The sequence below is a fragment of the Vidua macroura genome, chromosome 9 (genome assembly GCF_024509145.1).
Source record: "Vidua macroura isolate BioBank_ID:100142 chromosome 9, ASM2450914v1, whole genome shotgun sequence".
Classification (NCBI taxonomy): Eukaryota; Metazoa; Chordata; class Aves; order Passeriformes; family Viduidae; genus Vidua; species Vidua macroura.
The window spans coordinates 5,962,732-5,989,632 of NC_071579.1; the positions used below are offsets into that span (position 1 = coordinate 5,962,732).

The following is a 26,901-nucleotide window of genomic DNA, read 5'->3' on the forward strand; positions in this document are numbered from 1 at the left end:
CACAGCCAGGTGAGACAGACAGAGGTGCCTTCCTCCAAATGGATTTCAAGAGAAAAAAACTGTGCTGGCTTTCCATCACTGTATATCTTTCATACCAAAAGAGGCTGCAAAGGGAATCTCAGCAGTATCGAAATTCAAGGAAAAGCACCACATTCATATGGAAACTCACAGGTGGAAAAACAATAACCTATATGCTGAGATTTCAAAAAGGACTTATTTTCACCTAAAGGTAACTTATGTTATCCAGAACAAAACAGTCAAAGTCCAAATGTATCAATAAAAGTCAATGATATATAATAATATATATATTAGCACTTAAAATGTTTTTCAAGAGTTCACTGAATGCATTCCTACAAAATGTGATTTCTTGCATAAGTATATTATTCACCTGTTCTCACTTCTTCCTACTCACCAGCTATGCTCAGATATTTTGTTCTTTCCAAACTCTTAATTATGAAATTGCAATTTTTATTTCTATTGCAAGCAGATTTTGTATGTTTGTCTTAAACAAAAGCAGGCACTCTAAGAGGATGCAAAAAAAGGTCTCTTCTCTGTGGGAACTTCCTCTGTGGCAGGAAGTGGAACCTCTACAAATTTTCTCTTGTTAATGTGACCCTATTGTGTAACTAGAATAGGCACTGCCCTGTACAGGGAAGTAAGTTGGTTTCCCTTCCAAAAGATCATACTTTGAGTAATTTGTTTTGTACAGAACCTAAATAAAATGCCTTTGTCTTAACACAGTTAAAATAAGCACTGCTACAACACACTCAACTTTGGAGATCTTTCTTATTTTAAATGCACTTTAGTCTGTTTGGGACAAGGAATTAAAAAAATTAAAATAAAATTTTTCTGTAAACGTAATATAAGCTTTAAAGTGTAAAACCAAATTGCAGTCAATAATGGTAATACTAATAATAATCTCTAACACATCTTTATTCCTGTATTTTCTTCAGACCATCTTAGAAATGCTGTTTTTATAGACACGGCTCTGCCAGTCATCAGAAAGTGACCTGAGTACACGTAAAACTTGAGACCTGAGTCAGACCAGGTTCTGCAGCACCAATACCTTTTCACAGGGATGTTGCTTAGAGGAAGAAAGCAGCAAATTCTTATGACTTTCACAAAATAACCGAGTTGGCATTACCATTTTTGCTATGTCTTTGCCAAAAGCTTCAGTGTCTGCAAAGCAAGGCACGCAGTGTGAGGTTGAGAGTTCCTGCTTTGCATTCACAGACAAGTGGGTAAGCAAGCTCTGTGCTTAGAAATGCACTATCCTCCTCTTAAACTAGAATTTACATGGCATGTTGGTAGTGAATTAAAGATCTCTTACCTTGGGCATCCAGTCAATAGCTAAAAGATGTTTTTAGCTCATTCACCAAACTCTGAATGTCCAGCTGAAAGGTTCTCACAGGACCACCTTTAGTCTTCCTTCAACCAGGGCAGTATGCCCGATTAGCTGGTTTGTCTTTTTCAGCTCCTCCCCCCAGGTCCAGCAGTGTAAAACTGCCTCCCTTCTCAGGAGGAAACTCTTAAGTCTGCCTAAGTCTAAATAAAAACTAACAGGACACAGTAAAGACAGAAAGAGCAAACAGCGCTCTTCACACGCAGCAAACTATTTCCATAGGCTGTGAAATATTTAGAATTTTATGAAATATGCTCACAATGACAAAGTTCAGCAGATGGAGCTGGTCTGTCACAGCAGGACTCACATCAGAGGCAGCATTTTGTAAATGGCATCAGCCAACCAGTCAGACCTGCTAGTTGTCCCTGGTGTAAACAGACAGCTTCCTGCCTCCTCTCCACAACACTAAATTTACTATGACAACCATTTCCTTCTCCTCAGTATTGCTCGATTTCTACAGTCAGTAAAGTAACAGATCCCTCTTTCCCAAATTCCTCCTCCTGGTTACTGAAGGTGGTTGGTGAACTCAGGTTAGCTTTTAAAAGGAGGATACTGCATTTCCAAAGAGGACAAACAAAGCTGATACACACAAACACAAATCAACTTACCTCCTGTAAAGTCACAGACCAAATACTGCTTTCAACCATTGGTGTAAAGACAGTGAAAACAGGATATAAAGAAATTTCTAATACAAAAAAAAAAAAAAGTTGCTTATTCTTCACTGTTTTTTGCTATAAGTTTTAGAGAGAGATGCTCCAGCTTCCATCATACAGTGGGTGGAAAGAAGATGACAAACTTGAAAGCAGCAGGCAAGCCTCAGTTCAGGATGACTGAAAGGCTGAACTCCACCCTCTGCTCCTTCCAGGCTGCACCAAGGAGCAATTCCAGAGGAGATTAGTGGCCATGATGCATCCTCTCTGTGCTCTACTCAAGTGGGGTGTAATGAGTCACCAACCTCGTTAAGCAATTCTGTTTCTGTTCAGCAACACCCTGTGCTGCCTTTGGCTCGGGTAGGGTTAGTTTTCTTCATGGTGGTTAGTACCTTTTGGGTTTGTGCTGCAGAAGGTGTTGATAGGATAGAGATGGTTTGGTTATTGCTGAGCAGGGCTTGCACAGAGCCAAGGCCTTTTCTGTTTCTTGTACCTCCTCACCAGTGAGGGAGCTGGGAGGAGACACAGCTGATCCCAACTGACCCCAAGGGATAGTCCAGACCATATGGCATCACGCTGAGTATGTAAAGCAGGGAGAAGGAGAAAGCAGCAGGGACCTTTGGAGTGATGGCATTTGTCTTCTCAAGTCACTGCTATGTGTGATGGAGCCCTGCCCTCCTGGAGGTGGCTAAACAACTACCTGCCCGTGGGAAGGGGTGGCTGAGTTCCTTCTTTTGCTTTATCTACTGAACTGTCTTCATCTCAACCCACGAGTTTTGTCACTATTCCTCTGGGGATTCTCTCCCCCATCCTGCTTGTGGTGGAACGACCAAGCAGCTACCTGAGTTGGTGGCTGGGTTAAATCAAGACATCCAAACCCCAGACCTCTGAGTGTGAACAGCTCCTCAATGGTGGAATGAAAACACTGATGAGAATTCACTTTCTGGATGTGAGCAAACTGAGGTCTTCATAAACCCAATGGAAAGGGCTCTTGATACTGGAGGAGCTCCAAAGGAGAATCCCGTGAACCTCCATCTAGAACCCAAAAAGCTTTTACAGCAAGTGATCCAGGAAAGCCTCTCATGGTAAGCAACACAGAGGCTCCTGGAGGCAGTTGTGTTTTCTGTTTGGTGACTCTGGAGAAGCATTCCCACAGAGCCCCAGCAAAATTTTTAAAGAAACAACAGACAAGGTCCCACAACAAAAGTCATCATGATTTTCCTCATGATGATTACATTCAGTTGCCATGACTGAATAAAAATGACCAGTGTATTAATTTTTGCTTCTCCTTCAAAACACAGAGAAGGCTATTATGTCCAAATTACACATTTATTCACACAACTTCTCCATTGCACACGGAGGTCAACAGAAGAAAAGGTGGACCAGAACAGCAGCATCTGCTTGCAAAACTCCAGCCCTTCTTGGAACAACTATATCCTCTTTATTTTAAATCAGTTCCCAGGCTCACTTCTGGAATTTTCTCATCAAGTCAACCCAAATCTTGTTACATGAGGCATTCTCAAGCACAGATATAAAACTCCATAATATTTAGAAAAACATCAACCTGGAATCTATTACTATTTTTTCTACACATATGACTCACTTTACTTCCTAGCTTCTATAGGGAATTTGCAATTTAACTAAAAGTTACGAAATTTGGTGACAAATAACACAAAAATATGGTAATTTGTTATAAGCAATGGAAAATAAAGTAAACACATGTCCAGAAAAACTTGCACTTTTCCTTAATAATACTTGTAAGTACAGAATGAAACAAACACCAAAAATAATGCCACTCTTTAATACTGCTCTTCTGGTAAATCAAATCACAACATGTAAAATTTGTGCTGGGCAGGAACTGCTGCGTGTTTAACACAGCTCATGGGAGCACATGAATTTAACCTGTCAGGCAAACACAACTGGTTACTAGGCCAGACACTGCAAAACCAGCCCATCTCCCTCTCGAGAGGCCATCAAGGCACTTCCTCTGAGGGCTGTGTCACACAGACATCCTTCATCACACAGAATCACTGTGTCTCTGTGGGCCTGATAAATTTCTGCTGGTAACAACAACTCTAAAATCTACAGCTAAAAACTATCTACCGATTTAAAGCTCTTTTCCTTCTTGACCCATACAAGGAACAATCTGCAGGATCTCTATTCCAGTGATCCCATCCAAGAAACACCCCCTTCCTAGGCAGCAAAAACCTCACACTTGGGAAGGGAAACTGTAAAAATTACAAGGTTGTAGGGCAGTGGGGCACAGCCCACAGAGCAGGAGTTGACAGCAGTGCTGTGCTTGTAGGCAAGGCTGGCTTTTGTCCTTTCCCAAGCCAAGCCTGGCTGCTGGAAGCCCTGCACAGGTGCTGCCCAAATGAAATGCATCCCTGACCATGCAGGCTGCAGAGTGCTCCCCTAAAGGACAAACAAAAAGCAAGGCTGGCTCTCCATGTGCTGCCTGGGAGGATCCACACAAGTGACATTTTCTTGCTGCCCTTTGGAAACACTCCTGAAATGTCAGTTCCTACCAATCTCAACTTCACATATCAATACAATTTAACAAACAAGACAAGGAACAAAGAACATTTACAAGCATTTTTCCATGACACCCATCAGCTGACGAACATGTCCAGACTTTGAAGTTAATATACAACTAACCTATTACAGGGACTCTCTATTCACAGCATCCTTAAGAGGATCAGACCCAATACAGCTTAATAAAAAAATCCACAGTGAATTTCAAAAGCACAAGCCAAAACCCTGGGCTGTGATCTTGACTGTGACAGTGACTCACATAACAAGAGTCACTTCCTACATCCTCATTTGCAGCTTGGGATAATGTTCTTCACTGTGCATTGACCAGGATTAACTAGTTAATATGCTTCCACCGAGCTTTAAAGAACCCGTATTTGTTTCCTAAGCATTATTTTAATTCCACAGTAATATAAGTGAACCACTAGGAAAATACTTAAAAGTTAATCAGCAGCCACTTGTGTTTTTTTCCAAATAGGTCATACTTGCTATTGGCTCTACAGCAGCTACAGCACTCCTAAGTCTCATAAACAATAAAATCTCCACTCTTTGATGGCAAAAAACCTACACTTAAATACAATTTTCTCACAGACAAATGCTTTTTTGAAAGAACAAAAAAGAGTCAGTTTGACTTCATACCTGTAAGTTTTCTTTGTCACATTTATGAATTAAGGCACACTCTCTCACCACAGATTTCCATACTCTGGTTTTTTGAACGTGGTGCACTTTTCTTATGTTTACAGGTCATGTCAAGCCTGTGGCACTCTGTGTGATTATTCACCCCTCCACACCCTGGAAGACTCCATAACAACCACAATGGCACTAACATATTAAGGCACAATGAAGAACAGCAAGCAAACAGTACAAGGATATGTAAGAAATGTCAGTTCCCAGCTGTCCTGGGCAGCGGGCAGTAAAGTGCTTCAGCCCTGGCAGCTTCACCTAGAGCAAACTGAATTGCTCCAAACAGAGCGAGGAATAACATGATCCCAACCTCTCAATAACGTCTGTGCCCAGAGACAGAGCCTCCAGCACACAAAATCTCTGGCAACAGAACGTAGCCGTGACAATGAAAGCAAATACATTGTAAAGATAAGCAAAGCTGACCTGAAATTGTAGAACTGCTCTTTTTCAGTGAACTATCAAGCTATCACATTAACAACTGAACCTTATTTCTCTGCTCCTTTAAAGAGGAACATCCATCACTATTAACTCTATTGCAGCAGTACCTCAGGACCCCAGAGGAGCTCTGGGTCCCACCATAATAGGTATTATCTCAACAAAAAATTACTGAAGCTTGGTATAAACAGGAATGAATAATAAGGATCGTATCAGCCAAGGAAGAGTTCATCTTCCAAAGTCTCTGTGGATGCCACTGCACACAGCTTGCACTAGAACAATGTGTATTTTCTCCTTTCTGTGTCTGTAGCTGAATCACCCTTTGTTTCTGCGGCTCATGAAGATCTCCCGTAATAGTGCAACAGCAGGAGAGTTACCTACAAACATATAAACTGAAAGAAGAAAAATATTATATGTGGCTACTTGCAGATGTCTTAAGAGTTACAAATTGTGATTGAAATATTCTTGGAAAAAAAGACTAAATCTAGAGTTTCAAAGTGCTTATTCAAGAAAGGGGATGAGTTCACCTTCACTTCCCTAAGGTCTGACTTGGCACATCCCAGGGAGGTGAGCATGGTACACACACCTCAGCTGCTGGAGACAGCTCACTCCTCATGGGATTCACCAAATTCCCATTTAGCATCCCCCTACCTTGTATCTGTCCATAGGATCTTCCTGCTGCAGCTGGCTCTCTCGCATTGTTTGGTACTCTCTCTCATATTTCTTCAGCTTTTTCGTTGGCACCTGTGGAACAGATTTGGGAAACATGCATTTAAAAATGAGAGGAATGCTGGAAAAGCTGACTGAAAGGTCTCCCTACAAACAGGAAACTGAGGAAGTGCTGGAAAGCTGCTGCTGAATAAAGTCTCTCCCCACTGTTCCCCCTCCCCTACTCATTAAGCCATGTCAAACACTTACCAATACAGCTCACATTGACAGAAATCTTTCTGTGCCCACTGCTGCTAATTATTCAGACAGTTAAAGGGAAACAAAAGTGGAGACATTTTAACAAGACTAACAAGAAGAAAAAAGCACAGACAAGTGGGAGAACAGGAAAGAGGAAAATACATTTTGATACATATGATTCACCGAAACACTGCTTTAGCAAGACAACTGTTAAAAGTGAGATGAGAACAAAGGAGTGCTCATACAAAAGGACCAGACAATTCCCTGGGGGAGATCCAAGTAATGGTTTTATTGCTGAGAGAGTATTAATGTCTAAATTACAGCCTGTGACCAATGCCCTCATGAAGTCTGGCATCAGAGCCCTCCTAGGCACAGATGGAGATGCTGCAGTGCAAGCGAGCGGAGAGGTGGCTCATAGAAATCACAAACAAATTTGGTAAACAGCCATGCAGAAAGGTCAAAACCCAGGCTGCTTGATCCTGGGAATGCTTCTACTTCAAACACTGATCAGAAGGAGCCTGTGTTCTTTTCAACAAAGCATGGGGAGCCTCTGCTTTCCCTTCACCTTTTGGCTGGGTATGCAATGCTCCCATCTCTCCCTGGAGATCTCTGACAGCATTACTCAGGTCACCTGCTGGCAGCTGGAGAGATCCCTCACACCATGTACCACCAGGAGTATAAACACAGGCTTTCCCTTGATCTATCATGCAGATACTCCTCTTGCCTATATTGATCATGTTTAGCTGCCTCCTGCTGTGAGGACATGCCACTGTCACCTTGCCTTAGGGCAAAAACTACTGTCACTGAGCAGAGATATGAGTTTCTGTGTAGTTTTGGAGCTGTTTTCTCTTTTCTGGTTTTCAGCCCAAAGCCTCTTTGCTCTGCAGCACCCAAAGGGACCAAGCAAGTGCTCAGTGTTGCTGCAGAGGGAGGTGGAAGTAGCAAACATGGAATCCATGATCTGCAAATCATTAATAAAGCAGCACCAATTCCTATAACTACTGATGGAATCTGAAATCAACCCCCTTAAAGCAAACAAAGAGAAAATGGTAAAGATAAAAACATGAAGTACATTGGGCAAACATACAAGAAAATTTCACTTTGATGACACTTAATAGGGCAAAACACCATGAAATGAAAGTGACTAACTGAGAGATGCTTTTATAAATTTCAACTGAATAATCCTCCTAACACAAACCCAGCCAGCTTTGTCTTGGCTGCACCCTGTTCAGGCTATTTAATAATCATAAGAATTAGAAATAATTTCAGGATAGTATTTTAAATGAAATAAACCCATCACACATTCAAAGCCTGATCCATCCCCTCCTTTCACCAGAATTATTGGACTTTCATTTAGAGAACCAGACCAAGGCTCCCCAGATGGGGTGTGATAAGGACACCCTCCAAACACAGTTCTCAGGTTCTGCTGTGGAGTTTTGTGCTCCAGTATGCAACCACCAGGAAATAAAGATAAATAAAAAGGAGATTTCGTGGTGCAGCACAGCAAAAAGGCACAACACAGCTGTAACTTAGATGATGATCTGTTCAACCAAAGATTTTCCTGATTCTTGATGCTTTTCATTGAAAAGACTTTAAAGTGCATATAAGAACTAAGTTTCTCTACACAGGAAGACAGACAAGACTTCTGTTCACATAGCCACGTAAGAGCTTCAGAAAGAATCCTGCCATCGGAAGGAACAAGAGATGTAAGAGAGATTTTGTGTCTGTAAATTTGTGTTGTAAGTCTGTGTGTCTGTAAATAGATTTTGTGTGTGTAAATGGGGAGATAAGGGTGGAAAGTGAAGGTAAAAATTGCACCATCACAACCCTTTACCCTCCTATTCTTATGTGAGCAGTGCTGCTCACCTTAGCCTGGCACTGGGTGTTGGGGGCTTCCACCTCTCACAACTATCAACCATTTCTTAATTGCTTGCTAATTCATTCCATCAACCCTTCTTATCTATATGCTCTCCTTACTTGCTTGTATTTCAATTCACAGCAGTGAGCAGGACTGTGTGGCTCCTCTGGGGCCTTGGAGGCATCAGCTCCCTCATTCAGCACCACAGGAGCCATCCACAGCTGTGGCCTGGGCTGAGGGATGGCCTCTCCAGCAAGGAAAAAGCACAGCAACACTTTCTTAGGAATACTGACAGTAAATAATACCTGAAACAAGCATCAGATCATGCAAGCATCAGGTGTGACAAAGAAAACAGTTTCCAGCTCTTTGAAAGATGATAGTGACTGCTGCATATCACTATCTATTTATGCTACAAATCTTGACTGGGAAGTACCTAAATACAGTGAAAATCTATCTTAAGGGGAACTCCTACCAGAAACCAGTCCATACTAACTCACTTATCTTGTAAAACAGAAACTGGAGCAAGTATGCCCAAGAACTTTGGCAGGGACTACACTTCACTACTACTGTCTATTCTGCCACATTTCTCAAAGGAGTTTGATAATTTATTATAGCACTTTCTTCTTCTGAGTATACACTAATAAATGGAAAAAAAATTTAAAAGCCCATTTCTGTATTTCCCAATTTAATTCCCTGAAACAGTTTGTGAATTCAACAAGGGATTTCTCAGTAAGCACTTCCATAAGTAAGTGCATAGTGCTAGCCATGCTTCAGTCTTCATGAACTGATCCTGAACAAAGTGCTCATAAATTCTCTGTAAAAGCTTCTGCAATATCGATTCCTTTTTTCTTTCTTTAGCACCATGGGGTATATTGGCTTGAACTGATGGTTATCAAATTTAGGAGACTCTTACAGTGTATAAACATTCCTCATAACTGTTTATCTCAATATCTTACCTCATTGAGTTTTTTTATTTTATTGCCTTCAAGTATAAAATCATGTTATAAGTAGTTATATGTAGGGAAACACCCATGCAGAGCATCTTAATAAAATATCCACAGAGAAGAACTGAACAAGCAAAACCTCTTTCTGAAAACAACCAATGGCACCAAATGCTTGAAAGACTCACTGCATCATGGAAGAGAAACAAAACCACTTTGGTTTTAGCTGCCCCTGTTCAGACAGAGCTGGAGAGATTTGCTTCATTTCCTTGGGCAGTACTGGGCATGGACAGTGTATATCAGCACCTGCTCAGCTTCAGGAGACCCTTCCCTCATTCTGTGATTTCTTCAGCTGTTTACAGGCAGCTCAGCCTGACCTTGCTGGATTCATAAATCACACCTATGACTCCTTCCTCCCAAATGTTTCATTGCTCTAATGCAGCCAGAGCACTCAGAGGAGACAGTTATCGCTGTGTTCATTTGACAGCCAAGGAAATGGAAGCAGAGATGGGAAGTGATTTCCTGAACATACTGCAGACAGCGAGAGGCTGATCCAGATAGTGAAATCCTGTTACTTGATTTCTGATTTCCAGCACCACCACAATGCCAAACTGAGCAGGGGATCCCTTTCCCAGCTCCCCACTTCCTTTCTCTATCTAGCACTGCATTAACACTACAAAAATACATTGTCCCACCACACTAACAATGTAGCCAGTGTTCTCTAATCTCCTCACTCTTAACACTTTATTCTCTCTAGTTCTCTCTAGTTCTTGCCTCAATGTAAAAGAAAAAAAAAAAAAAAAAGAAAAAAAAAGCCAATTTCACAATGAGGCTGGGTTCTGTGAGTGTTGGGTGAAGTCTGTGAGCTTTAAACAGAAGCTCAGCAGATTAGCAATAAAAAATTTCCAGTCACACACAGCATCTCTAGTTCACACTCAAAATTGTGCTATTTTTTTCCAGTTAATACTTTATATTTGAAATACAACTACATCAAGTTCCAGGAAGGAAGCAGCTCTATTTTAAGGAATACAGCTCCATTTAAGTACTTTATTAAGCCAAATGAAGGTTGCAGTGTAACAAAATTAGATTAAAAAAACTGACTTGGTGCTACTCATCTGTGCAGTCATAACTATGGGCAACTGTACCATCTTTTCCTTGAAATATGGTTGGCCAAAAGCAATGCAGAGTATCCTGCCATATCTGTCTAGGAATAAGGCTCAGAAGTAGATAAAGCCATTTGTTTTTCTCCTGGGAGGAGGCAGTAATGAAAAAGAAAGAATAAACCCCACAGTACTATGCTGACACAACAGACTTTCCCCTGGATTGGACTTTAAAGGGGGTGAATGGGATATATTGTACTTAGCTATTATGCAGTATAATCTGAACAACTGTGTCTCCAATGAGATCTTAGCCACAAGCATGAAATCTGAAAGGGAAAATTGTAATTTCTCACAGAACTCTATTTGGGATGGGTATTCTGCACAGAAAACCTGCAACATCCATTTGTAAAAATTAATGTAGGATTTACATCAGCTGCCTAAAAAGAAATTCCAGGCTGGAGCACAGCTTGAAGAATTCCCAACTCTCCTTCTGACACCATAAAGGGAAGGGCTCACTGGCAACAGGCTGTTTGTTTCACCACCAGTTTGAAAGCCTTGGAAGAGACCTCCTCCAGCGTTTTCACCATGCTGACAGTATTCCATTCATCCCACACATCCTGCATTCAACCCCACTGTGAAGCTCATTCAGCACCATCTAATCCCTGGGTTTTGGGGCACAATAAAAGCCCCAGCTGTCAGATGCTAGTTTACCATCTATGCCAGAAGGAAGGAGTTGTTCCCTGAAATTCCTTGGAGAGATGTCCTGCTGAATGCATGCCTGAGCATCTGCTGCACAACAGCATCTCTCCACCTCGTGCTTGGAAACAGAACTGAGAGAAATGCCCTTTTTATATCAGCAAAACAGCTCCACCCCAGCACACCTGAGTATCCCTTCTATGCAGAGGGAGATGTTTCTTCTTGTGCATGTCACCTCCTTGCCAGCTCTGCACGTTTAAGAATTCCTGAAGAGAGTCTTCAGGATTACAGAAAGCCAACCTGAAAGCCACCTGAAGGCAAAGGAAACCAGCATTGCTGTGAATTTTGTTTAATTTCTCTGCATTAGTCCATTATCAAAATGTCTCAATTGCAATGGCACATTCAAAGGAGTTTATAGAGACAAGAGAAAGGCAGGTTGCATAATTTACAGAGCACCTGCACAATTTACTGTGATTCAAGCCAGCAGCAGCAGAGTCAGTGATGCTGGATCATTTCCAACACCAGATCCTTTAGTCAGATTTTAATCTCCACAATGTATTTCCATTCACGAGAATCCACTGAACCAGGTATAGCCCATTATTCTTCTGCAGCCCTGCTGTTTAAAGATCTGCTTAGTTAGGCTCAGTTAGCAAAACATTTAACTAAGAGTAAGCTGAGACAGAGAGATGTTCAATAAGCCCCATTGTACATCAGTCCTGCAGCAACACAGGAAAAGAGAATGGAATTTGGATTCCCTGAATTGTAACTCTAAACACCAACGTGTACTTTCACACTGACCACAGAGCTTGTGTTTGAGAGGCTGCAGGGGAACCTACATCTATGAAAAAGGGCCAAGGAAAGGATGTTTTGCCTGTAGCAGATGCTTTTCAGAATCTCAAAATGTCTTTCTGCCATCAAAAATTCATTTTCATTTTGACACATGCAAGGTTTATTATCCACTTCAATTCTCTTTGTTTTAGGAAAGAAGAGACACCCTGAGTGGCTGAAAAGCAGTGCTTGGAAATGGCTGATTATTTTCTGCACTTGCAGCTGATGTCTCACAGCTCCCCCAGACACAAGTGCTTCCTTCTGCACAGCTGAGGGCTGCAGAGTGAGACACATACCGGGAAAGGAACAACCAGAGCCACTGCCAGCCAGCACACTGTTTGCATTTCAATGGCTCTGGGCAACAGGAATCCTGTGGGGAAGGACACCAACATCAGAAACATTCTAGATGGAAAATATCTGCTTACAGGTCATTTTCATTATCTGCCCTAATTTAGAGAATGCCTGAACAATGAGACCTCTGCTACCCAGGACTATCCAGGCTAAATGGAACTACTTGTACATGCAACAGCCACGGTGAGGACTGGGTAACTGGGAGAGTGATGCTGCCCAGCCATGTAAGCCAAGGCTCTGCTCTGGGTAACACTTCCTATAAGCAGCAGCTGTTTTTCCAGCGCAGGATTTACTCATCAGTTTGTACCTCATAAACATAACAGCTCCAGGTGGTTCTGTGCCTTACATACACACCCCTTTTGATATACAGCATTTGATGCTGAAGGTTTTAAGTCTCCTTGGTGACTGTGTGAAATCCAGCTCTTAGCTCTCCCCACCAGAGGTACACAGTTCATTCTGATTGAGATCTAAACTGTGTCCACCACAATTCCAGAGCTTTGGTCACATTTCTTAGCACATCACAGCAAGAGAGAGAGCAGCAAGCAGGATGACACACACACAGCCTTCACCGCCATCCCTGTGGCAACAGAATCAGACATGCAGGAGAAAGAACCAAGGAATTTTCTCACATCACAGAGCAGGAAACAGCCTCTCCCAGCTACATGGTGATAGGGTTCACTTCCAGCCATGTTTATTCTGGAACTAACACAGACCTACAGCACAACTGCCAACACAAGGCCAGCAACTTATCAGTGCCAAGGTTCAAACCAGTGTTTTTACCAAGGCTTTACTGTAAAACCCATCTCATTCAACGTATTTAGTCCACAGAGTGCACAGCTTTCAGCTAATAAACCCCTCCTCAACACATATTCTGAAACCTGTTGCCTGCAAGACAAGGTTCTGATTGTGCTGAATGACTGAGCCACATCTTGTCTCCTGTCACACTCTGTGTCCAGCAAAAGATGAAAAATAATCTACTTCCAGAGGTGGAGGATGGGTGCTAGATGACAACTCTGAACCATATGCCCAGGTAATCAAAGATTCTTGCAGCATTCTTTGAGCACACATTCTACGTGTTAATATTATTTTAGATCAACTCTGAGTCACAGTATTAAAAAAAAAAAATCTTATTTGCGTCTTAAAATCAGCATCAGGTTTCTCTGATGCATGTGGAGGTCCTTGATGCTCAAACCTGTCATTACTTTTATCAATATTTCAAACCTACAAGTTACTAAGAGCAATTACTTTTTAGTGCATTACTCCACTAGCAGAAAATAGATGCCTTTTCCATATTAAAACTGAACCATTGTGGACTTGCTGGAGTAGGTCCAGGAGGCCATAGAGATGCTCTGTGGGCTGGAGCACCTCTCCCTTGAACACCAACTGAGGGAGCTGGGGTTGTTCAATCTGGAGAAGGGAGGGGTCTGGGGAGACATTAGAGCCCCTAAAGGGGCTCCAAGAGAGCTGGAGAGGGACTTTGTACAAGGGGTGGAACAGCTTCACACTGCCAGAGCACAAGGATAAGTTAGATATGAGGAAGACCTTCTTCATTGTGAGGGTGAGGAGGCACAGAGGCAGGGACACTTTTCACTATCCCAGGCTGCCCCACCCCTGGAAGTGTCCAAGGCCAGGTTGGAGAGGGCTTGGTGCAGCCTGGGATAGTGAAAAGTGTCCCTGCCCACGGCAGGGAAGTGTATCCAAATGGTCTTTAATGTCCCTTAAAACCTGTGATTATATAATTCACCACAATCTTTAATTACAAGCTCTAAACAATCTATAATTAATATTATATATTAATATATAAAATATATAAAATATATATTATATAAAATGTAGGTAATAGATAATATATAGTATATATTATATTATGTATTTTCTATTATATATATATAATATTAAAATAATTAATAAAGTTCTATACAATCTATAAGCTCTATACCATCTATAATCTATACAATTTATTATTACAAGCTCTACAATCTGCTTTGTTATACCAAATATTTTATCTATATTTCAGCACCTAACACAGCTTCATTCTCTAAAAGTCTTGCCTTTTTCCTGCTTATCCAGCTCCATAAACAAAATTGCTAATACCCTAAAAAAAGCCACACATTAAATGATCAGCATTTTGAAAATACAAGTGGGACAGTGTCCAAGGTATCAGCAAGGCTCAGTGAAGCCTGGCACAGCCTTTCAGTGCAACAATCAATCCATGCCCTGCTCTGTTATCTCACTGATCCTTCATCTGCCAAGAAGGTTCCCTCTACACCTTGAATGAGGCTTCAGGTTTTGTCTTATGTTGCATCTTCCAGCCTCTGGACCTGCAGGATGCCTTGGCACAGAGCTGGCATGGAGGTGGAGGAAGGGAAGGGCTGTTTAAAATCACTTTTTGGCCATTGATGTAGTTTGAGCAGCTGCCTGGGAGTATCCATGGGGATGGGACTGCACAGCTGCACAGCCCATCAGCACCCAGAGATACAAAGGAGCTGTTCCAGTTCCCAAACCTGTATATACAAGGCTGTTGTGGTTTTGTTTTGTTGGGGTTTTTTTTTTAACCTTCTGCTGCTCTCCCTGCCCCAGCTATGGTTCTACCACCACACCAGCACTACCAGCCACCACTACCACATGCCACAGAACTGTGCTCATCCATCACGTTTAGCTGAGAGGCTGCCAGGCTCATCATTTCCCAATGCACTCCAGACCTGCCACTTCATCACCCAGCACAGAACATCCCAACAGCACCTTAAGCATTGACAGAAGCAAGGAGTTTGTCAGGCAGGAGGGGCCGAAAGTAAAAGATGAAATGTGTCCATGCTGCCAGCTTCAGCAGGAAAGCCAAGCTGCTGCCACTGAAAGGAGCCCTGCAAGGGAAAGAGCTCCCACACAGAGAGCAGACACTTCCTTTGGGAAACAAAGCCAGCAAATTACCAGCAACATCTGGCTGCCATGATTTTTACCCTCTGGTACAGCAGCAGCAGAGAAGCAGCAAGCCATCTTCTCTTCCCCTGAGCTCTCTGTCCTAGTGCTGTCTATTCCTTATTCCTCTGGCCATGGAAAGAATGAGACCTTTGGTTCTGAGATAACTGGATTCTTGTTATCCTGTTCCAGTATTGCCTGACCTGCTCTAGAAGTTCAGCCTGGACAATCAGTGTGTTCATTCTTGCCTGTGCACTGTGGTCTCCAAGGTAACAGACAAGTATTCACAATATCTTACGTATGCCTTGATATCCTAACTTGGGATCACTTTGGCAACTCTGCCTTGAAGCAAAAGCACAACTCTATACACACAGAGCATCGCCTTGGCACAGCTGACACGCTGCTCTAAATCAAACCAAAATTAAAAAATCTAAATCAAAAATCTGGATTTTTCTAGAAGCCCACAGTTTATAACATCAGCAACCACCATAACCAGCAGTCCAGTCAACACAGATGGCTGGTTTTCAGTGAGCTCATGTTGACACAGGTAGAAGGAAGCAATAAAGGAAAAAAATATATTACACTGTGCATGAAAGCACAAACCCAAGAGGATAAAACCCACTGAAATACATTTTCCAATCTCAGCACAAAGTAAGCCAAGTTCTTCTGAGAATTGGGTTCAAAAAGAAAGTAGTTTGTAGACATTGAAGACAGAATATTTGTAACTAATATTTACCTGCATCTTCTAGTAATTATGAAACTGGACTTCTGTAAAGAGCTAAAATTGCCTTTTCATCTCATTTCAGCACTCCTTTCAAAGTCCATGAACGTACTTGCCACATATAACCAAAAACATCTAGAAACTTATTTCAAATTTCTTCCCCTGAATGAGCTTGTAATGATGACAGAAACAAGCTGTTTCTCCAGTGCCCAGAAACATTTGAATTGATTTCCCGGATTTTTTTTAAGAAGAGAATGAGGAAACTTCAGAACATTGATGGCCTTCTTTTGAATGCTTCAAAATTCTATTGCTATTTATAAAATGCATATTTGAGACATTACTTAAATAATTCTTTCTTGATCCAATGACAATAAAAAGGCAGCAAGAAGAATGCATTCAGATACGAAGAGAAATTAAACAGAGAATAATACAGGTTATTATTTGGGAACATTTTAAACAGTAACTCAAACTAAATGAAGAAAAAAAAGTTCAAATTCTTCTTTGAATTCCATTAGGCTGGATGGTATTCTAGATGATATAGGAAAGAAGAAGATTTCTAAGTGTAGATCAAATGCATTAAAAAATACAGCTCAAAAATAATTATGGTTCAGATGAGTCACAATGGTCCAGAAAACAGCTCAGCTCTAACCAGTCTGCAGGTTTTTTTTGCAGGGCAGAAGTACTGACAGAACAAGCAGAAGATATATCTGGTCCACTCTTGTTTTTTATACTAAATACTTAAAGCAGTAAAGATTCCCTTAGACCAAAATCCCTGTATGGAAATAACATTTAAGCACCACAAATCAACCCATCTGGATGACTTTGGCTGGCAAGATGAAACCAAGAACCCACACAAATGCTCTGCAGAGCTGATAAGGATCTGGCTAAAAAACTGGTTCCATGCTAACGTCACGTTATAAACTCTAGGACCCATTTTTCTCTTTATCTACAGATCTGCCTGCCTACATTGGAAAAACAGAAGCCTGCCAAGGTGGCAACCTCCCTTGGAATGGAAAACACGACCCACTTCCCTCTGAATTACTGTAACTCTGAAATTATGGGGCTTTCATGGCGTAAAATCAGGTGACCCACAACGAGAAGAAATGATGTCTGGCTCCAGATCAGAAGGCTGAAGGATCTGCTTTATTAGAACTATACTATATTACATTAATATAGAATTTGAAGAGAACCTGTACTATTCTACATACTTCTTACTTACCTAACTCAAACTCGTGATTCCCTGCTGAGAGTCCAAGCCACAGCTGGATCTGATTGGTCACTGAACCCAAACAACCTTCACCAGAATCCAACCCAGCAATCACTTCAGGTGAACAATCTCCACACCACATTCCACATGGGGAAAACAAAGGAGCAGAGATAAAGATTGTAAGATTGTTTTTTCTTCTCTCCGTGCTTCCCCTGAGAGACAGAATTTTGTCCCTCTGTCCAGAGAATGTGAATGTCACACTTTCAGGCAAAGATATGGAAGGGGAATATCAGTTCTTTACTAGAAAAAAAAAAAACAAAAACAAAAACAAACAAAAAACCAAACCAAACCAAACCAAACAAAAAAAAAAAAAAAAAAAAAAAAAAAAAAAACCAAAAAAAAAACCCCAAAAAAACCCCAAACAAATTATACATATGGCATGCACAGCCGGCACAAAGAGATGGAAAAGGGGCATCCTTGGCAAACTCATGGCAGGCAGGTGCTGCTGCCCCTCCAAAAGGCGAAACGGGCTCTAGCAGGGACCTTGGAGCAGTGGCTGGAATGACAGAGGTAGGCACACCTGGGGTGACAACCAAAGCGTAGCAAAATCTCCAGAGCCATACCAGGAGCTGCTGGGTGTGCAGGTGGGCAAGGGGTGTCGGGTAAAAGTGTAGCAAAAAGCCCAAAGCAGCGCAGAAAACAGCAGGGCTGGGCAGCAGCAGCCAAACTCCTGCAAGCAGCTGGGAGATACTGCCCCCAGAGGGGGTCAGGGTCAGGGTCAGGGTCCCCACCCCTGTGAGGGCGGGTGTGGAAAAGGTCCCAGGTCAACAGCTGCTCCTGCAAGCAGAGGCTCACCCATGATAAGGAGATGCAGTTCTTATAGATCAATAACGAGATGACCGGCTCTCCCAATTAAGGGATGAATATTGTGTGTATGTTAAGAGAAGCTTTACTCATGTATAGTTATGTTATTGTAGTTTGTTGTTCAGATGTCCTCTGTTCTCCCCACAGTCCCCTTTCCCCTGCATTGCTGCCACCAGACAGCCTGGGCTGTCTGGGATGTGTGAAGGGAAGGTGTGTACCTGTGTCCCTTACATGGGGCAGTTAGGAATGGGACAGCTTGTTGCTGGGAGGGCGCAGCATGGCAACACCTCACCTCCTAACAGGTTGCAAGAAAAAAGCCTCCACCAATAAATGAGAAGAGTTGACAGACAGACTTTGGGAGGGGCCGGGGTAGCGTGAAACAACCCAGGGTATAAAAGGCGGAGCAGCCATTTTATACACGAGCCGACGGCTGCCAGGTCACCTACTCTCAGTGCACGCTGTTCTTTTTCCTTACTCAGTCCTTTGTTGGAGTTTGTTAAGGTTTTTAATAAACTTTTGAAATTTTTAAAAGTGAGCGTCGCTTCTCACACAGTGAAGAACAGAAACACTCAGCAGTGGCAGCGAATCCTCTGGGCAGCAATAGTCCTGACACACCTGTCCCACTCTGGTCCCGAGAGAGAGCTCACAGCTGAGCCCAGCCCCTCATCCCCAGCCAAAGTCTTCACGGCACCTCTGCACTTCCCAAAGCCCCCAGCTCGCATATAGTAGCAAACTGCACCCTTCCTCCTCCTCCTCCTCCTCCCAGCCACATCTTTTGTTTCTCTAAATATCTAAGTATCATCTCTTAGGTAACAAATGGGAGAAAATTCCCTGAGAGAAAGAAAAAAAAAGGAAAAATCCTAACCTCTAACTCTGATAAAAGTAACTTCACAGTTTTAAGAGTCTTCTCTAGCGCTTCACTACTACATGAGGGATTTATTTTCTTAAAACCCAAGACCCTCCAAGGAGTATGCAACAACCATAAAGCATGAATTAAAAACTCAGGAAATGGGTCAAAAAGCCATTGTGAAAGGCTTTCATTTTGGTCAATGACATTCTGGGCCTCATCAAAGATCCAGCACTATCAAACACTACATCAGTGGCCTGCAATGAAAGATACAATCCAACTAATAGAATTTGCAAATGTCACACGGAAAGAAAGAACAGTGCAGAAGAAGAACTAGAAACTGTATAAACCTGGAGAAATACTTCAATTAAATTATTTTTTTAAATGTTCATTGCATCAATACTGGTAGTTCAGCTCTATGAGCAGCTGCATTGGCACTGCTCAGGAGGACAGAGATCAGTGTGGGACTGGGAATAAACACTGGTACAGAGAGAAGGGAGGAAATAACAGATCACCTTACTGCCAAAAATGTAACTCTACTGTCAGAACCAGGCTGCAGCAGAGGCTGATGTGAGCCCTGGGATGCACAAGGGTAGGGGAAAGGAAGCTGACCAGGGAAGGTCAGCCCTGGATTGTCACTGAGACCAATACTGTAACACTGCATCTTGTCCTGGGAGATGCAGCTGGGGAAAAGACTGAAGGGGACGTAGAGCAGAGCCCCTGAAATGTTTGGGCAGAGTGTAAATGCCTCTCAGTGAGAGCTCAAAATCCTCAGCACAAGGGAGCTGTTCCAAAGACAAGGCAAGAGAATTGGGACAGAATCTGGCAGCTCCTGCCCACAGAGGAGGGAGGGACTGTGGTGGGGACAGCTCCTCGAGACACCCTGAAAGCAGGATCCATGCTTGTGCTGGAAAGGAAAGGGTTCAGATGAGGATTGGATCTGTGGAAAGAGCCAACTGCCATAACAGTGACCACCCAACCTTCCTCCCTCCTCTGGCAGCAGCTCCAACTACAGGATGCCAGGGAAAGATGGCCTTCAAAAGCTCAAGTGCTGCCAGGGACTCTGTACTGGAAGACTCCACACAGGCAGAATTAGAAATTCAAGGAAAAACTGAGATTGGAAGGGCTCCATGGGGCACATGGACTAAGCTCTTGCTGAGGCAGGGGCAGGTTCAAAGCCAGAGCATGCTGCATGCCGCTCCTGAAGGCCTCCAAGGATGGAGATACCAAGGTCTCCCTGGACAGAACTGCTTTCCCTTGTGCTGAGCCAGAACTGACTCTGCTGCAAATTATGACCATTTGTCATAATGCAATGTCCTGTCACTGTGTGCCTCAGAGTTTGGCTTTCTGCTTTCTATGAACTTCTTCTAGGTGGCCAGAGACTACAATTAGATCCCTCCTGAGCTTTCTCCTCCTCAGGCTAAGATGCTCCAATTCTCCCATCCTTCACCATGCAGTCTGACCCTGCCCTCCCATCAGCCTACTACTCCACTCGCTTTAGCCTGTGAATATCCCTGGTCTCTGTGGGCTCAGGAGGATTCAGGGAGAGACACATTTCACTGGGACCTGTCTGTGCACAGCCAGCCTTGGGCACTGCAGAGCACAGATTATCCACCACAACTCCCAGCCTGCACTCATGCTGTCCAGAGATTTAGTCCCCATCCTGCAGGGATGATGGATTTTATCCTACTCAGGATTTTGCATTTGCCTTTGCACTTGCTGAACCTCAGCAAGCTCCTCTCAGCCCAGCGCCTACCCTCCAGTTTCTGCCCCCTGTAAAACAGGGTGCATCCTCTTCTGGTGTCTTGGCCTGAAGATATTAAACACAGCCCCACTATTAACCCCCAAAAATGTTAGACTTCAACCCATGGATGACTGTGTACCGCACTTCTCCTAGGCCTCCCAAGTCTTTCACCTGCTTTGCCATTCACCCACCCACTCTAAACTGCCTCAGTTCAGCTTTGATGAGAAGCTGAGAGCTTAAAATTCCTTATGGCAGGGTCTGCTAGTGTGCAACCACAAATTCTTTCTATGAAATGGCTGATAATTCCCCTGAATAGAGAGCTAAACACAGCAAGGCAGGCAGGAAAATGGAAATACAATGAAGCTTTCCACAAGAACGTCCTTCAGCTCTGGATTAAGAGGATTATACCACTTAGAGTAGCATTTTTATAACCCCTTGAGTCCAAGTTTTCTGCAGATAAACTGAGAATTGAAATTCCCCACAGTAAAGCTGCTCAATTCTTGCACAAACTACACAGCAGCCCATTTATATATGCTGCTCTCCCTGTCTGTGCAAAGTAGTTTCAGAACCAGTTGAAATTCTGAAAGCAAGACCTCACAGCAAAACAACTGCATTTCATGGTGACACTACAATATGACTAATTTTATTATAATATATGTTGGGAGATTGCTATTACATAGTGTAGCTTTGAAACATATTTAACAAAACCTTATCTCAGATCATCCACATCCTGTTCAATTGTTTAAGAGCATCAGAACAACATGAAAAAATACTGCTGTGCTTTCTAGTGAAAAATACAGCTATAAGGGAGGACACAGATAATTCACATAGATACAGATGATGGTAGATAACAGCAGATAATTCTGACTGTGTCCAAGTTCATGCCTGTATGGCACTGGCTGTGTCAGAAGGCCACACAGGGCTGGCCTAAAGCACAAGGAACGTGCACAGCTCTCACCTGGCCTGGTTTGGTTTCAGCATTAACCCTTTGTCATTCATGTCATGACACATGGCTCTCTGTGCAGGAGAGACTCCTGTGCACCACCCCAGCCCATTGCACAACCCAAAGGAAGTACAATGAGTTACTTGTAATGCCAGAAACCTTCCAACTCCCAGCCACAGAATGGAAGTCTTTACAGAGCTTTGTTTTTTAAACTATTCTCTGCAACCTGAGCGTGTTATAGAAAAGCTTTTCAAAATAACTGAAACTGCATTTTGCAAACCCAGCAGATGAATCCCAGATTGCAACATACCTGTGCTATTAATATGAACTCTTAGAATAAACAAAATGTCCACTTCCTGCAGAAAGTCCCTTTGTGTACAGAACACACCTTTGTGCAAGCTGTTGAAGTGACTGTGAGAGAGTCAACACAATTTGCCCCAACTTATCCCGACTGTCAGCTTGTCCCACAGTTAAATGTAGCAGCAGAGAACCAAAAGAAACGTTCTGAACCATCAGGTCCTGACGTTTCACAGTGCAGACTCCCGTGCATTGTCTAGTCCTATCATAATTCTGAAGAGAGTGTCATTTTAAATCTCTTCAGGTTGTTTGCACCATTATTTGCTTAATTAGTATCTTTCAAAAACCAATTTAAAAAGCAGTTAGGTGTTTCCTATGTAACCCAACAAAAAAAAGTATTTCTTAATTTCTTTACTAGTACATAATGCACTGAAACATGGAGTCCTAGAATGGTTTGGATCTGAAGAACCTTAAAGACCATCTTGTTCCAACCCTTTGCTGTGGGCAGGGATACCTTGCACTAGACCAGGCTGCTCAAAGTCCCACATTGATACACAAATGTGTTAATACTCCTTGATTGCAGGAAAAAAAACAAAAAAACCCCGTTGTTCAGAACAAACCCTTACAGTAAAGTCAATTAGTCAGATCTTCTAAATAAAAGTAATAATGATACTTTTCCTCCCACGGCTGCTCTCTGTTTACTAGGAGACAAGTAGTTTCTTCATAGAGAAATGTTTTCCATCTTATTTTCAGAGTGGCAGAAATCATCTGGAGATGTAATGTGGTGCTTTCACACCAGTTCCCTCTCTCTCCTGGTCACTCAGAGCTGATCCAGAGCAATCTAGTGACCCACAACACAATTCCCATTACTCGTGCTCTGCTGCTGCCCAGACCATCGCTGAGCCCATCATGGCAGCACTTCCCAAAGGTTTAAATTACAAGGTAAGCCACCATGAAAAGTCTTCTCATCACAGGGATTTTAGTTCAGCAACTGCAAGTGCTATCTCTAGAACACCTCAGCAGTTCAGGGCAGGAAATTCCCAGGAAAACCCTCTGGTCATCATCCCTTGCTGAAAGAAATTCATCCTAAGATATTCACCCAGAGCTGCCAGTACCAGGCTCCGGTTAATCCTACTGCAACACCAGGTCCTGTCTGAAGGAGATCCTACCCTGGCCTTCCAGGCAAGGTAACACATGCTGCCACAGCCATCAGCTAAGGCAGAGCAAGAGGAAAGGCTGTGGCTGCACAGTGAGTTAAGGGATACCACGTATTTAAAAATATCCAGCAAGGGAAAAGCGTGTGACTTGTGATGTGCTTGGTAACCAAAGCCTGCTCAGAGCCCAGCTCTGAACCTCGTCATCTTAGAGCATGGTTTTGTCTATACTGAATTTCTAGATTTGTTATCTAACTTTTGTAATGGACCTTGAAAATTCTGGCCCAAAGAAGACCAGAGACAGGAAAAAGCATCACAATAAAAGGGATTTGGCAGAAATCTGCTTTACATCCAGAGATTCAATGATCCTATGTGAGATGCAGGAGATTAGTTCATGCATCCGAGATCTCCTGAGCATGGAGAGGCAGAAAAACCTGAGCAAGAAACAAGCACAGTGATGCTTTACACAAGATACAATAAAGCAAATTTTCCTTTTCTGAGAACATCTTCCTTTGTCCCAGCAGAGGAACTGACTGTGTACAAACACACACCCAGCCCCAAATCTGCACACATGAGTGCTTCTTTGGGCTGCTGAATTTGTGTTTAGCCTGAAATGTTAACTGCATCTGCTTGCACATTAAGCTTAACACCTTTACATACATTTATATTTCAAAACACTCCCTCTGACTGCTTCTAGGCATCCTGGCTCCCACATGGGCTCAGCTGTAGGATCTGAGGCCAAAGATGAACTCTAGCACCAAATTTCAGAGCCTGCAGCTCCCTCCAAGCACTGAGATCTCCATGACAGAGGGAGATGACCACACTCTACATGTCACTTACAGAAAGAGATATGCTATTTATGAAGAAATAGCGTATTTAATTCAACTAAAAGGTTTTTATGGAAATTTAGGCTGATTTCAAAACATACAAAAGTGGACCATCACCATTCCCAAGGAAGGGACTGATTCTCTCAGATTTCATGATGAGGGTACCTGCACCCCAGAAACAGCATCTACCCCGACCTCTTGACTTACATTCTCGGAGTCCGCAGCTGGATTAGCTTAATAATTATTCCAGTTATGTAAAAAATATTATTTAACTATGATCCTACTGAGCAAATTATCTTCTTCTAAACTTAGCTGCCCAGAAAGAGATTTTAATAATCTCTTCTGAAACAGATTATTTTCATTTTGTTGATGCATGACAGCAAATTTCTGAAAAAGTAATAAAACAGAAACTAAGTAATAAAAAGAGAAACTGAAGAACAAAGAAGGGCGCTAAACAGTAAAGTCTTCAACAGAAGGACTTAACCTTGAGCATGGCAAAGGAGGAACACCTACCACAGCTTTGGGTTTGCTTACTGCCACCAGATTGGCCAGAAAATCCTCGTCGCGCAGCTGGCCAAACACGTGGGCATCGTAAGCCACCACTATGGAGACCTCTTCCATCATTTTGGCTGTCCTTAGCGGCTCAGCAGGTCCGCAGTCCAAGGTGGAGCCCTGGCTCAGCTCCTCGTCAGTTGTTCACACCCAGCTGGAGCCGCTCTTGGGGAAGGAGTGTCACCAGGGAGAGAACGTGATCCAGCAAATCAGCTCCCGCTCGGGTTTTCCTCTCAAGGGCGCCTTCCGTACCAGGGGAAGCACGCACGGCACACCTGCTCACGCTCCCAACACCTGGCTTGCAAAAGGCATTTGCTGAAGTTTGGAGAAATTCTGATTTAGTTCCAGTATTAGTTAGAACCTGTTTTAGTTCCAGTATTAGGCCAAAGATGAAACAGCAGGAGACAAAACAGGTCAGTATTAAACAAGGAAAAGATCTGTCGGAGCTTGACGGCAGCACTGAAATCACTGCTGTGCTTCTGCAGTTCGGTAGCAATTGTTCATTCTTTATGTCCAGTTTTCTCCCATGAAAGCTGATATTCCTGTCAGCAGTCTTCCCTTCCAACGAATTGCTGCTTCTGGCTTATTTGTAAATTCACAGAGATTGGTATAATGCTGATTTCTTTCAAACACTCCTTGAAATTTTCTGCCAGTTTCTAAATCTCTCCTTTAAAATATTTTAAAACACTAATTTCTGCTTTTCTGTAGATCTCAACTGCATTCTGTACCATGTAGATACTTTGATTTTAGCAGGAAGATAATTGCATCAAGTCACAACCCTCCAAAAAAGTTTCCTTCAGTTTCCAAATGTAATAACAGGTAAAACAGCCCTGAAAAATGCAACAAGGCTGTAAAGCTCTTTCTTAAATAAACTGGTATCTCCACAAGTGAAATGAAAACAGTTTATGCCATTAAAACTTTCCACAGAAGAAGGTTTTTAACTGAGATCTGTCACTGTTCTTGTTTTAGCTAAGAAGTAATATGTTATCTCTTGTCTGTGAATCCTAAATAGTGGAGCAGCCTTCCAAATTGCTCCTGACTTGCCAATTCATTTATCGTAACTTCTTTTAATCTATCTGACACAGAGCAAAAACAGCACAAGGAAAAAATACGGAAAAAATAATTAACAATCAGTACTCTGAAAACTACAAATGAAAATCTAGAAAACAATACAAGATTTGAAGAAACAAAATGTCCCAGAAGAAAGTCCTTTCAGGACAATCAGGCAAGGTAAAACTCCATCCACCATATTTTTATCTTCTCTGGAAGCCTTTTCTTCCTGATGAAAAATCATACCTGCTCAAGAAACAGAAATCATTCCGGCCATCCATGTTTCCAAAAAGAAGCCGCGTTGGATGGAAAAAATAGGATAGAAATGTCCAGTGCAGGTTGGTGTGGCATATGGTTACACTCTTGCTTTCCAGAATGAGTAGTCAGACCCACCTTACTTTTTTTTTTTTTTTTTTTTTCCTCCTCTCTTCCTGGAGTATCGTTATCAAAGATTGCAGCTATCTAAACAGCACCAGGTGCTATTTGCATTTGAATAGGAAACTTGAGCAACAGCTCTAGCGGGCAGGATTAAAACCCTAACATCTCTTCCACTTATATAGTGGGGAGAAATTACATGTTATTGCTAGGAAACAGAGAGTTCTAATAGGCTTATGGCAAACAAAAAATGCAGCACTTGAGGTTAAACTCTTGAGACTAAAGCAGATTCTGATCATGCTTAACCCTTGCAGGATGAAGAAAGGTATTTTTCCCTTGAAACGCACCTACAGTTCATTCTTTCCTTGTTTTTCTTCAAAGGCAAATTTTTCCAATGAATGAATTAATTCTTGCAGCAGAAAGACTTCAGATTCCAGCCCGGCTAACGAGAAGGTGGCTCTCCATGTCACCTGCAGAAAATGCCTACCTGCTATTCCAAACCCGGCTCAGGTTTTCTGAAGCCTTTAAACGCTGCCTCCTCCTCCTCACCTCCATTGCCTTAGGGGGGGGTTTGGGATCTTCTGGAAGAGCAAGTTCTGAGCGTGGGGCTGCTCGCGGCCCCTCCCCGGTGTGCTGCCGGAGGTAGGTCCCTTCCCACATCTCCTCCCACCCGCTGGCACTCGCCAGGGGCTCCCAACAGGGCTTGGCATTACCTTGAACAGTGAGGTAGGTGCAGGGGAGGGAGCAGGTGGTAGAACAGCAAACATTCCCATGTTAATGAAAGACCAATTTAATTCTGCAATAAGGGCAGGAGGTGGAGAATGCAAATTGTCAAACATACTCCACAGCTGCAGCTAGTCGAACCCCTCCTCTGATTTAGCCAACAAGCATTTCCATTTATAAGGGATTATGGAGCAGAACTACCTTTTTCTTTTCCTCTTAGAGAGGTTACAATTACTTAACAGAACCACATCTGCATATTATTGTATAATTAGTTCAGTAATTCTCATACCTATTCATA

At 42.6% G+C, this 26,901-nt stretch overlaps 1 protein-coding gene across 7 annotated transcripts in view; it reads right to left on the reverse strand.

The window, feature by feature from the left end:
- Positions 1-26,901, reverse strand: part of RABGAP1L (RAB GTPase activating protein 1 like) — a 232,992-nt gene that overhangs the window by 12,101 nt on the left and 193,990 nt on the right. For 4 of the 7 annotated variants that reach the window (XM_053984798.1, XM_053984799.1, XM_053984801.1 and 1 more), the window contains one exon: positions 6,355-6,447. In XM_053984798.1, the coding sequence (XP_053840773.1) occupies positions 6,355-6,447 (93 nt within the window). Of the gene's footprint in view, positions 1-2,010; positions 2,054-4,048; positions 6,096-6,354; positions 6,448-24,416; positions 24,543-26,901 lie in introns of those variants that run through there. The other 3 variants (XM_053984802.1, XM_053984800.1, XM_053984803.1) reach the window with 3 other exon arrangements.